The sequence below is a fragment of the Pelodiscus sinensis genome, chromosome 8 (assembly GCF_052426305.1).
Source record: "Pelodiscus sinensis isolate ZL-2025 chromosome 8, ASM5242630v1, whole genome shotgun sequence".
NCBI lineage: Eukaryota > Metazoa > Chordata > Testudines > Trionychidae > Pelodiscus > Pelodiscus sinensis.
In genome coordinates this window covers 60,640,287-60,656,433 of record NC_143059.1, presented here as the reverse complement: position 1 = coordinate 60,656,433, position 16,147 = coordinate 60,640,287, and the positions used below count along the sequence as shown (strand labels likewise).

The following is a 16,147-nucleotide window of genomic DNA, read 5'->3' as shown; positions in this document are numbered from 1 at the left end:
ACATTGACACAGTCTATTTAAACAGATTCACTGTCAAATACAGATATTTTCCACTGTGTTGCAGGCTCCCCCTTTAATGTGTTAGATGGCACACAATCTCAAAACAGCCCTAAACACATGCCGGGAGTACATGCAGAAAACCTCTCTGCAGTTTGCCTTACTGTATTAATGCATTAAAATAAATTATTACACTTACACACAATATGTACAAGGTAAGAGCAGACACACACAAAAACAAATCACCATTTCAGTGGAAGTCAAAATTACCCACTATACACTGCAATCTCACACAAATACATTGTAAAATAAAACGCGCCTTTGACAGGAGAATGACAGAGCTAAGCTGTAGCAGTAAGCCACATATCTGCATTAATGGTAGTACTGAGATGCACCAACCTAGGAGAAGAATCAGAAGTCACTTTGGACTGTGCCTTGTCAAGCTTTTGATGGCACAGCTGCTCTGCTGCTCTTAAATGGCCTGGGTAGCCCTGCTAGCTATTGAGGAGAAGAAGCAGGGCCGTGGTCCTTACTCCTCCATTTGCACAGGCTTATAGCACAGGGGTACTAGCCCGTGAAGTCCTGATGGGAAAACGTACCATTACACAAGGTTCTACACAATGGAGTGGGTTAGGGGTACAAGAGAACTCTATGTAAGTTCTAAGCAAGGGCCCAGAATTCTGTCCCTGATTTGCATTTAAATGAGAATTCTTCTTTAAGCCACCACATGCCTCCAGAAAAGCTCATCAGATATAGCCAAACTTATCTAACTTCATACTGTGACAGACATGATCACTTCTTGCAAATACTGGACAAACCTTGCTGAATTAAATTAAACCGTATGAAGTAAGTTTTAAATATTTTAGGAGTATTAAAAAATCAAATATTTCTCTATTTTGATGAGACTGTATGTAACAGGTTTTCATCTGGTTGTTCATGAGCATTTGGGCCCCTCAGGACCTGAGAATACAACCCTTAAAAGACAGACAGAATGCAATTTGAATGAAGGAGGGATACATGACTAATTTAAATACTATGAGAACTTCACAGATCTATTTTAAAATAATGGCTCAGATGAGACAGAACTTCTGGGATAGGCAAGACTGAGGGGGTTCGCTAGGAAATACCTGGGCAGAAGGAATGCAAATTTCCCCAGACCCCATTCTTGAAATTTCCCCCTCAAAAGGGGACCTTTGCTCATCACCTGTTACATTAAAAAAAGATTAGAAACCCAACTAAATAAAGGAATGGCTCACAGTTTTGACAAAAGAAGTTACAAACCTGCAACCACAGAAAAACCTTTTGGAGGGTTTGAAAGACTGTTCCCTGGCCAGAGCCTTAGTTGGAGGCACAGCCTGGAAACAGCCCAATCTGGAGGGGGAGACACGTGTGTGTGTGGGCATGTGCCAAATAAAGGTAATGGTGGGGCAGCCAGAAGCCTAAGGTTCAGCCATTACTGGCCCATAGAGGGGGAGTACAAATGCAGTTGCCTTGAGCTGTGACAATTACTACATTACCCTAATCCCCTGTTAACCGAACACCGGAAGTGGGGAGGAGGAAAGCTCCTGGATTTTCCTGCTGTTGTTCATGAGCATTGTGGGCACATCCATGCCTGAGAATACAACACTTCCAAGGAATCAGACAGACAAAGGGCAGTCCTAGCACATCAAAGAATTTGTGCTGGAACATTCTACCTGATAGGCAATGAAAGCCTGAGGTGAAGGACCTTCAAAGAGGTACCCCCAATAAGCACCCTAAATACCTCACAACCTTTCCATCAAAGCTGCTACAGAACCCACAGATGCAATCAGCACAGGACAGGTGCATGCAGCACACCTGCTCCCTTCCCCTGCCACAGTACAGAACAGAAAGAAACCAAGGAACTTTCTCACCCCACGGGCACATGTCCTCTGCTGCTCAGTATCTCCTCAGGATCCGGGAAGCATAGAACAAACCAGCAGCCATTGCACACTGAAAGGGGGGGACACCATTTTGGAACAATGGGTGTGTGGGCCTGGCACCCGCTGCAGACTCACAGCACCACATGGTGGCAGGAGTGTTACACTACAGCCTCCCACAGCCTGTGTCTCCTGGCTGAAGACTCCCAGTCTAGCGTTGATACCTTCACAGCTATGGGCAATAAGATTGCAAATTACTCTGCTGTGTTGTGCTTGGTTACCGGATTCTTATTTATTTTGTTCATACCATATCAGCAAGGCTGAGATATCCAGCTGAACACAAACACCTTTTACAAACCTAACATGAGTAAAAAATACCACAGGTGTTCCTACAAAATTGATTTTAAAATAAGAAATTGCCAGGAAAAACATGTGGTTAAGCTGAGGTCAGAGCTGTGATCACTCTCATTTTCCAGAAAGACCAGAAACACTAATCTACTAGGCAGCAGACAGGATTGGGAGAGGCCTTGGCTTTGCACCCCTAAAACACGGGGGCTAGAGCCCTTCAGCTCTAGTGCACTGCCTGGGGCTCTGGCAGTGATTTAAGAGGCCTGGGCTCCAGTAAAAGTGCTGGTGGCTGAGAGCCCTAGGTCCTTTTAAATTACCAAGCCCTGGGACAACTGGCCCCTTCGTCCTCTTGTATTGACAGGCCTGATGATCTACATAGACCGCCCTCTCTCAAATATTGCCAACTCTTTTGATTTTATTATGTGTCTAAAGATATTTGGTGACTTTGTTAGAGCTCAGCTGCTGAACTCCATCTTCCCTTTCATTTTTCTCTTTCAAAGTTTGTTTCCCAGACATCATGATTGCAGAGAAAAGGTTGAAAATATGAATTCCAAGCATTCCAATTCCAGAAGTTAAATACAAACTGGAGATTAATTGTAAATGTTTATTATTTAATTTTCAGATTTTCTACCTCTTGATATTTAAGCTGGCCTGATGGTTTTCCTGGGCCTCGTTTGTTAGCATTTCAGGTTGGCAATACTTCTATCTAACCCAGTGTTACATATAAAAACTCCACCACGCTCAATATTCACTTCCTGCTCTTGGTCTCACAATGCACCCCACTTATTTAAGTCTGTTAGGCCCCAGTCCTGCAAACTCTTGAGCATCTGCTTAACTTCACACACATCAGCTTTTCCATTGAAATCAACTTGACTAGTCCTGTCTCTCTGACTCATGAAGCCATCCAGGTATTTCTATGCATTACATCCCTATATAAAAATCTAGGCTCCCATACATCAGGTTAAACTTGTGCATAAGTTTTACAGGAACATAGTGTCAATACAACACTATTGGGGGTTCTGATGTTTATTTCCAAGGCATATATTAGGTCATCTAGTTTAAAATCCTGTATAACATAGATCTTATTCTTTCACCCAATTACTTCTGAACTGATCCCAAAAACTTGTATCTCCCAGAAAGGTATCCAGTCATACAAAAAAAAAGTATAATGGCTTTAATTTGTATTTTTAAAACAAATTAACTTGGACAAATTGCTATTGGTGGTAGGCTCTTAATGTGTTTGTACACATTTTAAACTAACTCTGTTTCTTTCAAATCTGCACAGCTTGTCATGAGTGATCTGCTTGTAGCTGTTAATGGATTGTTCTGTTAGAGTTCAAGGAAGTGGACTTACTCAAAGTAAATAAACTGCTAATGTACACAATATAATCCCAACCATATTAATTTTCTACCTGCTTGCATCGTTTTCTTACACCTCGTAACCAACCTGCAAGCATTTATTTATGACTAACTTCTATTAGATAGCAAGGAAAATGGTGCATTTCAAACCTTTTCAAATTCACTGGAAAAAATGTAAATAAAATTATTTGAAAAAATAAACCCAGTGAGCCAAACTAAAGTCCATCAATAAAGGTCATACAAAATTCACCACACAGTCAGACCAGCCCTCAGCCTCAGCTTATAAAGGCCAGTGTGAAGGAATGTGAAGAAAGCATAACAACGCAGACGTAATTCCTGCGGTGGGTACTAGTGTGTGGAATCCTCTCACATCCATGTCAGTCCACCTTGCCCCGCCCCTATCTCTTTTACTTGAACAACTTTAGAACTTTTTTCCTTTTTAAATTCTGTTTCGGGTTGGTCCCATATTTATTTCCTTCCTCTTTAAAAATTTCCTGCATTTCCCTACTATTTTCAGGTCTCTGCAATATTGATTTGATTTCTTTATTTTTATTAGAGGATGCTCTTTTTTAAAAATGTTTCTTAAAGTGTCGTTCTACTTTAGAAATCCATTCTGTCGCCACAGTTCCTTCTACTCCCAGAGTGTCTGAAAAATCAGATCCATTAACAATAATGACACAAATGTACTTTTACAACTTCTTTTTAATTCCTCCTAGCTTTGCAGAACTATAGGATGATCGGAGTATGAGCTGGAGTCTTTCCTGGCTCATGCATTAGCAGAAGACTGGTTAGCTAAGACAGTCTATGCTAAAAGTATTTTGCTGACCCCTCTTGCCAGACGCCTTGTACCCTCTCCTCTGCCCCTGCTTGCAGGCCGGTGGCTGGGTTTTCCCAGCAGCAGCGGCTGTGCAGGGCTTCCCCCACCTTCCTGCAAAGTGGCGGAGGGTTCGCTGCTTGCTGAGCCGTTCCCCGGTGACCCCCCCCCCCCACTGGACGCAGTGCAAGTCCCAGCAGACCCGTCACAGGGGCATACTCCCAACCCAGTCCCCCTCCACTCTCCTCCTCTTCCCTTCCCCAGAGCCAAACACCTCCCCTCCCTGCTGTAACCCAGTCCTCTTTCTCCCCCAACCTTATGTCCTGGTCCCAACAGACACCATCGCTTGAAACGCAACCCCCACCTTTTCCATTATTTTCAATGAGAAAATTGACCCCGTATAACACGTTTTCACTTAACACGATCATTTTCTGACGCATATCTATAGTGTTAAATGAGGAATTACTGTATAGCTGTACTGGTGTAATATACTGGAAAAGTACTCCTAGTATGGCCACAACTTGTACCAATAAAACTGCCTCACCAAGTAAGCTAACATGTCCAAAGCACAATTTTCAGGGTATAACTGTGTCTACACTAAACTCACAGCACTAGGCTCTTCACACCTCCTCATAGACATAGCTGTGCTGGCAAAACTCTGGGGTGTAGACCTGGCCTGAGACTATCACACCTCTTAGCTTCATACATAGGAATAGTCCTAGTGAGATCAGAGGAGCCACTCACACAATTAAATGTAAGCATAGGTGAGTCTTTGCTGATCAACATCTAAATTTCAAGTCCAGGCAGGGCCGGCTCGAGCCATTCCTGCGCCCCGGGCAGCGCACAACGCATGCACGGCTCCGCCCCCGGATGCACGGCGCATGTGCGGCCCTGCCCCCCCGCGCTGCGCCGCTTAGAGCTGCCATCAGGCACCACGCACCCAGAGTCAGGGGCCGCGCAGCACCCCTTACAGCTGCCATCAGATGCCCCCCATAGGTTGGTGCCCCGGGCAGCTGCCTGGCTAGCTCCCCCCCCCTACTTTGAAGTAGGAATAAGACCCTCCGGAAAAGGGCACTTTTTCCGGAGGATCGGGGCCAGTGTAGACGCTCTTTTCCGGCTTTTTTAAAAGCCGGAAAAAAGCGGCGGACATTTTTATTTAAATATCCCCCGCGGATTTCCCTACGACGACTGGTGAAATTTACATGCCCCTTCCGGAAAAGGGGCCAGTGTAGACGTAGCCAATGTGTTTTTTGTGCAAAAAAGAAACAGCCACACTGCTTGTTTTTGCGCAAAAACCTCTTGCGCAAAAACATCTTGGAATAGATTATGCAAATGAAGCATGACAAAATGCTAATCAGTGCTTCCTTTGCATACTCTCTGCCGGCAAAAGCCATAGTGTAGACAAAGCCAGAGGTTTTTAAGTCCCGGCTTGACAAAGCCCTGGCTGGGATGATTTAGTTGGGATTGGTCCTGCTTTGGGCAGGGGGCTGGACACGATGATTTCCTGAGGTCTCTTCCAGCCCTAGAATTCTATGATTCTAATGTTCTCAGGCTCTAATCGGCTGCTGGAGCTAAACAGAGTAGCCCAAATCCTCAGCCACGCAACACGTACATTCAAAACAATTTGGGGGAAGGAAGGTAGGGTAAGACAGGTCTAAGGCAGTGGTTTCAAACTCTTTTTCTTGTGGCCCACTTGGGAAAAAAAATTATGCCCGTGATCCAATAATTATATCTTTTTAGAGTCCCCCCCCCCCCCATACACACACGCGAAGCTCTAGCAGCTGACCCAGTGCTCCACATCCTGCAGCCCAGTACTGGATCACCACCCTAAGTTTGGGAATCACTGTTCTATGGCACCTTTATTCTGTTTTAAGAACCAAAATAGCTCTTGATGTAACAGAGAGCCATCTCTGGGCTACTCTAAGTTAAGCCAGCTGGAGTAGTCTCATAGGGACAGCGCATCTAACTCAGCCTCATCCAGATTCCTAAGCATTCCAGCTCCCAAAACACCACCTGAATGGAGGGTGGATGAGCAGCTTGAACTGGACAAGGATTAGGCCAGTTACTCCATTTGCTAATGAGCATTGTTTATGATTACTCAGATTGGGAGAATAGGCTCAATTAACATGAGAGCCAATGCACATGTTCTCTCACTGACTCATAAAATGGATGGGTGGGGGGGAGGGCTGTTGATCCCTCTTATCATTCATATGACCATTTATTAGGGACTTGCCCAAGTCCCAACAGCTCCCTGTTTGAAACCTCGCCCTCACCACCCATATGGTCCTGCCCAAAGGTTAAGGTATTACTCAGAGTATGACTGGTAGAATCAAGTCCTGAATGAAGGCTTAAAGCCATTAAAAACCCAACCTCTTGCTTCTGTCAGCTCGATACGTGTGTACAGCTGGTGTCCTTTCATTCCTTCTCACAGGTAGAGATTGGGAAATATCAGCCCCTGGAAGGACGGGCAGCACTAAGAATATACTTCATGGGCATAAAGAGGCTGGCAAGCCCTCCTTGCTCCAAGTCAGTCTGATTCGGAGGACCAACACAAGGTCTGTGCATTTCTTGAGCCCACTTCAGCCCCCTCCTCTTGTAACCCAGAGTGCTAATTTTAATGATATTTTATTTAACAGGGATACAAGAAACATACAGGCCTACACCCTGTAAAAGTAATTAGCATGAGGGCGCAGGGCCTCTGAGTTTTAGCATGTGGATTGCGCAGCTAGTGGAAAATGGAGTGTGAGTATTACCATTGTGCACATCGAAGTTCCCACCCGACAGTGATCTTAATGACTGGAAATAATACCAGGTAGGCACAGGCAATCAAACTAACACCAGCTTAGGAGCTATTTGCAGCCGCTGTGTCGCACATGCTTTCAAAGCGGAAGCAAAAGAGTGAGCCCCCAACCTGCTTCTTACCATGCCTGCCACCAAACTGAGTCCAGCTGCTCCCTGAAGATCTCTGTGCTGTACTTGCTGCATAGTAGCCACTTAAAAGCACAGCTTCGACCTTATACATAACACACGCCTGTTGTGTTGCACCGACACTTGTGTGCTAAGAAATTACGTTCTGCATTCTACCACGTATCTCCTCTGCAGTCTGCCCGTCACTTTTTTCATTACAGTTCGTGCAACAATGAGCCTGTTGCCCACTCTCCCAACTCCTCCAGCTGTTTGGCTGGCACAGCTCCAAAGGCAAAAACATAATCAGGATGAGATGTGCCATGAGCAAATGCACGGACAGGGTACAATTACATGCTTGGAGGAGACTGATGCTGCAGGAGATGCAAACGGAGCGTGCGGAGAGGAGAGCATGCCGGGAATGCAATGTAAAGCCCTAGGAGGAGATCTTGAGGTGTCTGGGGTATTAAACACAGTTGCTGACATGCCTGGTAGAGGCATAGAGAGGCAGGGGGAGCACAGAGCCACTCTACACTCCTTGCTGCACTACATACCCACCTCACCAACTTCCATAATCTCCCATCCCAGGTGCCCTAGAATGCAGTTATAGGGGGTCAAGGGCAGCCTTCCTCTCAACCCCCCAGGGATGCCTCCTGTCAAAGTAAGCTATCATTCCCACTCCTGTGACTGCTGAACAGGGGGACTGTAATATGCTGCTTGCCCTTGCTCTGCCCCCCCCCTCCCGAACCTCTCCCGTTGGACTTCTTTTTTGTCTGTGCGGTCTTGTATTCCCTAAATAAAAATGTATCGTTTGTCCACAACAGTACCTTTATTGCTTGTGTTATATGGGGTGGAGAAGTTGTTACAAGCCAGGACACTTAATGCTGGGGGCACCTCATTAAGAGCAACGTACATGACTGATCGTTCACAAAGTTGTTTTCCAAAGCCTCTCTGATGTGCAGTGCCCCTCAATATGCTGTCCTTATTGCCCTTGTGTCTGGATGCTCATAATTAGGAGTAAGGGTTATTTTGAGTGAAGGGTTTTATCTCGAAATAACCCCATTTTATCTCTCGAAATAGCGCTATTTCGCAATAGCGCCATAATGTGATTATGCAAATGAAGCGTGGGATATTTAAATCCCCGCTTCATTTGCAATTTCGGGTGTCTGAATTTGCATTTCTCTCTCAAGAGAGGAATGACATGTAGACATACCCAAGCAGGGGATTGCGAGGGGGAGGGAGGAGATGAGTGCATTATGAGATGCTGATGACGTACCCAGAACCACTGCTCTACTATTTTTGTCTCATCAGGCATTGGGAGTCTATCCAAGAATGCACAGGAACAACAGGAACTGTGGGATAGCTACCCACACTGCATCGTTGTCAATGTCGCTGGTCACCATTCCACTGTGGACGCACTATATCGAACTGAGTTGAACTCTTGCATAAAGGGGGGGGACATCCACCTTTGACTTTACGAAATCAAGTGCTAAAAATAAATCAACCTTAATAAACTCAACTTTATCTTGTAGTGTAGACAAAGCCCTGAGACTCATGTGGTATAAAACCCTGGTGCTGGCCCTTTGCACAAACATTAATGTCATCTTCTGAAACTTATGTCTTTTACAGGTAGAATTACAGAATTCCACAGCGAGGATTCAAACTGCTCCAGATGACAACAGCCACAAGGCAGGGAAAGAAGCAGGTTTTATTTTTAATAAAAATGACACCAAAATTAGCAGTTAAACATGCTATATGCTACTTATCATTGGTATACAGCAACTTAATGGTGTCAGGTATTATTTGCAACAAAAGATTAGTAACTGGATCTAAATTTCAATTCTGCTACATATACCCAGACCATTAGAGATAAGCAAGTGAAGACAGATGGAGTTAAAGTTTTTAATTTATATTCAAGAATGATGCCAGCATAAGCTTATGTGTTATCATTATTATTATCATCATAGCACTGCTAGTATAAAATAATAAAATAATAAAATAATAAAAACAGCATTATAAAGGCATAGCTACACCAGAAAGTTTGGCAAACAAAACTTTCACCAGAATACAGCTTCTGCAGCACCATCTGGAGCTCAGTGCATTGTGGATCTTTTTCCCATTGGATTGTGGGATGCCAGGAAAGTACTTCGGGAATTATGGGAACTTGGGTCATATCCCCACAGTTTCCTTTCCAATGGCCCATATGGTTTTTTATCACATAAATGTTGTGCCATTTTTTATAATTCCCACGTTCCTCACACTACTTTTTCTCTGTGCCACCGCTTTGACAAAAATATTGATCCTACACAGATCTTTATGTCTGGGTTAGAGACAGGTCACACAATTCTTCCCTATTTCTATAACTTCAGTAACTACTTCTACAGCAGCAGTTGTAGATAAGGGTTGAGGATGAATGTGTGATGCAGACATTAGCTAAAAAGCTCATTGTGTGACAGGCATTCCCCGATCAGGTGAGTAAATTTTCTTCATCAGTGAACCAAACTACATTATAAACCTGATCTGGTAATCCATTCTTTACACGCTCAAAAGTCCCTTCAATAGATGTGTTGATGCTTAAGGAATACAGGATCAGGTCATTTCTAAGTATGTAAATATGTCTGAAAGGATTAATGTCCTTTGAATTAGAAAATATGTCAAACATTAAACTATTTCTGACACATTCCAGATCTGAAGTTTTTATATTTTAAATTTCACCACCAAAAGAAATAACATTAACAATTCAGAGCAGTACTTCTCAACTAGGGTTATATGTAACTCTGGGGGTATATATAAGCATCAGAGTCACCCCTGGTCCAGGTGGGGGGAGGAGGGGCAGGTCCGCACTCCTGAAAGGGGTGTGGCCTCAGACAAAAGGGTCTATGCTGGGACTTGCCAGCCCTTCAGTGTTGCTGGGGGTGCACTGCCTGGGTCTGCCATTCAGGGCTCTGTCAGCAACTTAAAAGACCTGGGATTCTAGCTACTGCAGCTGCCCCAATAGCAGCAGCAGTGGCCAGGAGCTCTGGGCCCTCTTGAATCGCCAGGCTCCGGGGCAGTTGCCTCTTTTGCCTCCCCTATGTTGGGGAGCCAGTGTAGAGGTCTTCCAAAGGGCATATCAACTCATTTAGATATTTCCCTAGTTTTACAACAGGCACACCAAAAGCACTAGCTAACTTAGTACAAACTAAAATTTCCTACAGTCTGTAACTTGTTTATACTGTTCTCTATATTATATGATAAAGTAAAATGCATGTATACATGATATTACACTCATATTGTATATCATTTATTGATGTGTGCAAGCACATTCATTACATTGAAGTTGTCATGGTATATATGTGGTTGTGATGTAAAAACGGATAGCTTTTTAAAATGAAGAGCTGAAAATAGCAGTAATGGCAACTGTGAAAATCGTAAAGAATTGAAAATGGGGAAAAACATTGTCGGTTCTGAAAGGAATATATTGCCTTTGGATTTGCATCTAAAAATAGCAATCCAACCTAAACTTTGGATTTTCTTTGCAGGGAAACTATCAAATAACAGCAGGAAGCTATTGTGTTTGCAACAACATCTGAAGAGTACAAATACTCTGAGCATGCACGTAAGCCAGTGGAATTTTTTCAAAGAAAGCTTTCTGAATTCCAGACTTATCAGCTTAAAATGAAAAGAGCTTCAACTACTTCTACAAAGCATGTAGGCTTCACATACAGATTATTTGGCCCTCTTGGCAGCAAGTCATATTTCCCCAACATTTAGCTTAACTCAACTAGGTAAGAAACCATTCATTTTGTCAGATGTTGGCAGCAGTAACCTCTCTGCCACTGAGCATGATAATCTCAAGCTGTCTTCAGATGGTGGTCTGCAAATCAAGTTTAATGACTCCACACTAATGCAGTTTGGATGTTTAGTATAGAAAGCACACACTGACCTTGAGAACCATCCTTTGGGTGTCTGTAACCTTTTGGGTCAACATATCTTTGTGAAGTCTCATTTTCTGCTATGACTGCTATCATGCTAAAAAGCAAAAATAGACTCAATGTGGAGAAAAACTTAATTGTTGCTGTCGCTTCACTGCCTTGCAAAATGTCAGGCTCACAAGTGAAAAACAAGCTCAATTATCACATTGAAATGTAAGTACAATATTTATATTCCAATTAATTTATTTGATATGATAAAAGTGAGAATATAAGCAATTTTTAGTACTAGTGTGTTCTGGGACTCTTGTATTCTTATGTCTGTTTTTTAAGCAAGTGGTTTTTAAGTGAGATGAAACTTGGTGTAGCGAAAACAAATCAGTCTTCTGAAAGGGATACATTCATCTGGAAAGGTTGAGAACTGCTAGTTACTATATGGATTTTTTTATAATTAAGGTTATGACCTTTACTCACTGTATGTACCTTACTCTGAACTGTGTCACTAGATGAAATTTCTGGCCTGTTTTATGCAAGATTTCAGACTAGATTATGACAATGGTCCTATATGGATTTAAAATCTATACAACTATACATAATATCCTTTTCCTCAATGGGACTACTGCAAAGCAATGTGAAAAAAGGCAACTGAATCCAGTTCAGGTTTATTTTTATTTAGTAGTTTTTTATCTTTAAGTACTTTGAAAGCATCGAGCATTGTCATGTGCTCTTCTAAAATGCACATTTAACAGCAGCTTTTTCCATCAAAATAAATTCTTCTGCTCCAGAAACATTATATAATAAAAACTCATTACCGGATATATATGCTGACACTCCTTTGTGTGTTCATGATAATCTGTATCTGAAGTACACATGTGCCATTTTCTATCTTTCTGGGAGTTACTGTTTGAAGAAAAGCCTCAAGGATAAACCAGGTTATAAAAAGCTCATGCAAAGTTTATTCAACCATTCCCCGGGAGTCCAGGTAAAGCATTGCACAGTAAGTCACTGATAATCTTACTGAGTAAAAGTTGTTTCTAAGACATTGCTTTTTCTCAGTTAAATCTGTAACTATTACCACATACTACCAATCGACACAAAGCTTTGTTTATCACCTGGATTAGCCAGTCTAAGCTTTTTCTTTTGACTTGTTCTAGATGCTTGGAATTTGGATTCTTGCACTTTTTCTGCTTGGGACAGCCAGAGGTAAGGCATAGGATTTTTGTCAATTTCAGTACAGCATTTCTGTTCTGATCACAATCATTTTCTTTAGTCCGGATTTTGTTCTTTGTGATGAAGGTTCTATGCATCATGATTATTTGAATTTGCAGCTCATTTGTAAGAAGGGTAAGAGGTATGATTTCCCATCCCCCCAGGAAGTCCCAACCTGGGTTTACAAAGCAGAAAATAAGGGGAAATTGCTTTCCCCAAAGAGTGCTGGTATCCTGGTCTTCTCCACAGGGCCACTAGGTAAAAGGAAAGCATCTTTGTACCTACTTGCTCCCTGGTGCATCCAGAGTAGGCCTGTAAAATCCCATTTAATTGCTTAACAGTTAAACATAGTATTTAACCAGTTAACTGGTTAAAGGGTAGGTGGGTGGAGGGGCTGATCTAACCCTGCTGGGCTGGAGCAGCTCCCCTGCCCTCTGTGGTCAAGCTGGAGTGGCACACCCATTGTAGGCAGCAGCTGTTCCCAATCCCAGTGCGGGACTGCTGGCCTGCACAGGAATGCCTTTCACCCATGGTGAGCCGCAGGAGGGATCCTGATTCTGGATACCGGTTAATCATTACCCAGTAAACATCACCCGTTAAGGGTAAAGCTTACCGGGTTACCAGTTATCCATTCACATCCCAAATCCAGACTATCATGGGCACAATCTGGCTGGTTCACACTGTGCTATCCCTTGTCATGGGCAATTTGCACAGACCCAGAGGGAGCCTGTGGAGGAATATTCCCCAGAGAGTAGGCGATCAAACCTCATTGTGGGAGGAAGGGGGGACACATACTCCTCCCTGCATGCTGGCCCTATTCTGTGGGCCTGTGCAGAAGGTGGAATGGCCACCCTCTCCTTGCAACCTAGGGTGGATTGTGGTCCAAGGGGAGCTGTTGCTGTGCTCTGCCAAGAGCAATGCCTGCAGATGTAGCTGGCCTGAATGCAGGTTGATGTGTCCAGAAAGCATTGAGAGGCCATTGGAGGAAAAGTGCTGTCAGGACAGTGCGTGACAATTAGAACTTATGTTCATTCACACCCTAATCATTTGATCTCTGTGCTATAGGAAAGGAAGTTTGCTTTGAAAGGCTTGGATGCTTCACAGATGACATACCATGGTCTGGAACTGTAGAAAGACCAGTGGCGAAGTTACCCTGGAGTCCAGAAAAGATAAACACCCGCTTCCTTCTTTACACAAAAAATAATCCAAATAACTTTGAAGTAAGACCTATTTCTGTTAAATCTTACCAGTGGTGCATATATATAGAACATAAAATCATCATCTATTAGTGCTCCTGGCACTCCCAAAGCCAAAGAGAGAAATGGCCAACTCTGAAATGTGGTCAGGAGGTAGCATTTTCCAGCCTCTCAGAAATTTCCTGTCCAGCCTTTCATGAGTTTCATAAGTCTTGATGGACAGAATTCTCACAGGCGGATATGACAGATGATTCTTTGAATAGAGCCAGTAATTCTTTACCAGCCTTATGCAAAGTGAAGTCTGTCCCTCCCCAGAAAAGAGCACATAAGTCACCCGTAGGTACATTTTCCGTTTTTCCTGTATATAGTGAGAGATGAAGAAAAATCTATAGCACTGCAAGTTGTTTGGTGCGAAATTGAAAGGACATGATAAAGGTGAAATCCTGGCTTTACTGAAATCATGTGCAAAATCCCTCAGTACCTATCCTACAAAGATATATTGACTTAATGTCATACATGTGAAGTTATTTGCATGTGTAAATGCTTCTAGAATCCAGGCTAACATAATAAGTCTTGTTTTCTGTTCATATTGCTGTTCTGATAAGCTTTTCATAGGAAATAATCTAAATATTTGCTATTTTAATATCTACAACAGGAGATTACTGCAATAAATCCATCAACGATCGGTTACTCGAATTTCAGTCCCAGCAAAATAACCCGTTTTATTACCCATGGATTTGTAGACCAAGGAGAAGAAAACTGGCTGTCGGACATGTGCAGGGTATGGTATTATTACAGGAAGGCTCTGAGGTTGGAAGGTCCCCTAAGGAGTGGTGGGATGGTCCACAAAATTGAATGTGGCTATGACTGCTGGAGAGATAGCATAGTCAGGAGTAAGGCCAAGTGCCCCTAGCATTTCTATCCCAACCTTCTGCCCCTCTGACACATTCTAACTCAACTTCAGAACGATCTCCTCTTTTAACATTGTTTCTGGGAATGAGCATTTGCAATCAGAATGGCTGTGCTGTCAGGTCAAAGTTGTGCAGTTTATTCCTTTGTCTTGAATCAGTAGGTAATTCTAGGGAATCCGAGAGTTTTATATTTGAAAATCACATCCTTGTCTTTGTTCCACAAGTTTATTCATTATGGGGCACTTAATACTTAATGTTTTAATTACATCTTATATCGATCTAGACAGGGATGCTGCTATGACTGGTTATATTCCCTCTGTTCCTAAATAGGCATTAATATTATCCACCCTAATTTTTAAAAATTAAAAAAAAAACAATCTTCTGGGAAAGCTGACTTGCTATCTGGTAAAATTTTGCTTCCTAATCTTCTTTATGACCCACCTGTGTCAATGGGTGGAGGCAGCCATGACCCACATATGTCAATAGGTGGAGGAAATGATGGGGCAGGTGGCTAATGGGGCAAAGTGACAGTGCCAAGGGAGGGAGACACTTGCCAAGAGATAGGCAGCTCTTTCCCAGGAATCAGTCATAGGCCAGATAGGGGAGAAGGGTGCTGATTGGCCAGTATTCCCCAACTGCCAGGATTTAGCCCAGTGCAGAGGAGATGTGGCACTTCTTTGGCTCTGTTCTAACAGTAAAATTCTGCTATTCATCTTTGTGATGCCAAAGGAGCCCTCTAGTAGGCAGCTCTGCACAAAACCACCCATTTGCAGCTCTGGAAGCAGCAACACACAACCCCAGAGCTTCTCCAACCTTCTCACTGTGGAGAATCCTTCTCCTTGCTCCAGCTTTCTTCCCTTCCTCCCATTACAGTAAAACTCCAATTGTCCGGCATCCAGTGGTCCAGCACTCCTGATAGTCTGGCACCAACTGGAACACGAAGTGCTCCGGCCAGCTGGACAATTGGAGCTGCTGTGAGCCCCATGGGTGCTCGCAACTGGGAAAGGGAAGGGGAGAAGAGGGGAAGGGGATTATACCCATGACAGGTCTGCTGGGACCTGCACTGTGTCTGGCCAGGAGGTGGGTGGGGAACGGCGCGGCGAGGGGCGAAGCCTCCACCATTTTGTAGGAAGGTGGATGAAGCCCCGCGCAGCCGTGGACAGTTTCCGCCTTCCTGCAAAACGGCAGAGGGTTCTCCCCTCATCACGCCATTCCTCGCCCACCCACTGGACGCAGTACGGGTCCCGGCAGACCCGTCACAGCCCCCCGCCGGAGTACCTCCCAATATGCCGGCATATCCGATAATCCGGCACCACCTAGGTCCCAAAGGTGCAGGATTATCGGAAGTCTACTGTACTTGGTTCTACTGTACTTGGTTCTAAATGACCTCATCTCCAGTTCTCCAAAGAGGCTAGCGATCCATTCATCAGTTTCAAACCCACTGTGATGTACAGCCAGATTCTGCCATCCTTATTCACAGTAAGAAGTGCTTTACTGGCAAGTAGTTCCCTTGTTTTCATTGGCATTACTGACACACAGCCCTGGGTGTAGCATAATACATAACACAATACAAAGCACGTCACAACTGCTAAAGGACGGT

At 43.7% G+C, this 16,147-nt stretch overlaps 2 protein-coding genes across 2 annotated transcripts in view; both read left to right on the top strand.

The window, feature by feature from the left end:
- The window catches only part of LOC102454456 (pancreatic lipase-related protein 2), a 38,251-nt gene extending 29,237 nt beyond the window's left edge, over positions 1 to 9,014 (top strand). The window contains exons 13-14 of the transcript XR_016350192.1: positions 6,848 to 6,971; positions 7,053 to 9,014. The gene's annotated coding sequence lies outside the window, so the exon portion shown is untranslated. The remainder of the gene's footprint in view (positions 1 to 6,847; positions 6,972 to 7,052) is intronic.
- A 1,819-nt stretch (positions 9,015 to 10,833) lies between these two features.
- The window catches only part of LOC102453980 (inactive pancreatic lipase-related protein 1), a 33,762-nt gene continuing 28,448 nt past the window's right edge, over positions 10,834 to 16,147 (top strand). Inside the window, exons 1-4 of the mRNA XM_025183583.3 lie at positions 10,834 to 12,228; positions 12,386 to 12,434; positions 13,506 to 13,660; positions 14,292 to 14,417. Of these exons, the coding sequence (XP_025039368.3) occupies positions 12,178 to 12,228; positions 12,386 to 12,434; positions 13,506 to 13,660; positions 14,292 to 14,417 (381 nt within the window). The 5' untranslated portion in view covers positions 10,834 to 12,177. The remainder of the gene's footprint in view (positions 12,229 to 12,385; positions 12,435 to 13,505; positions 13,661 to 14,291; positions 14,418 to 16,147) is intronic.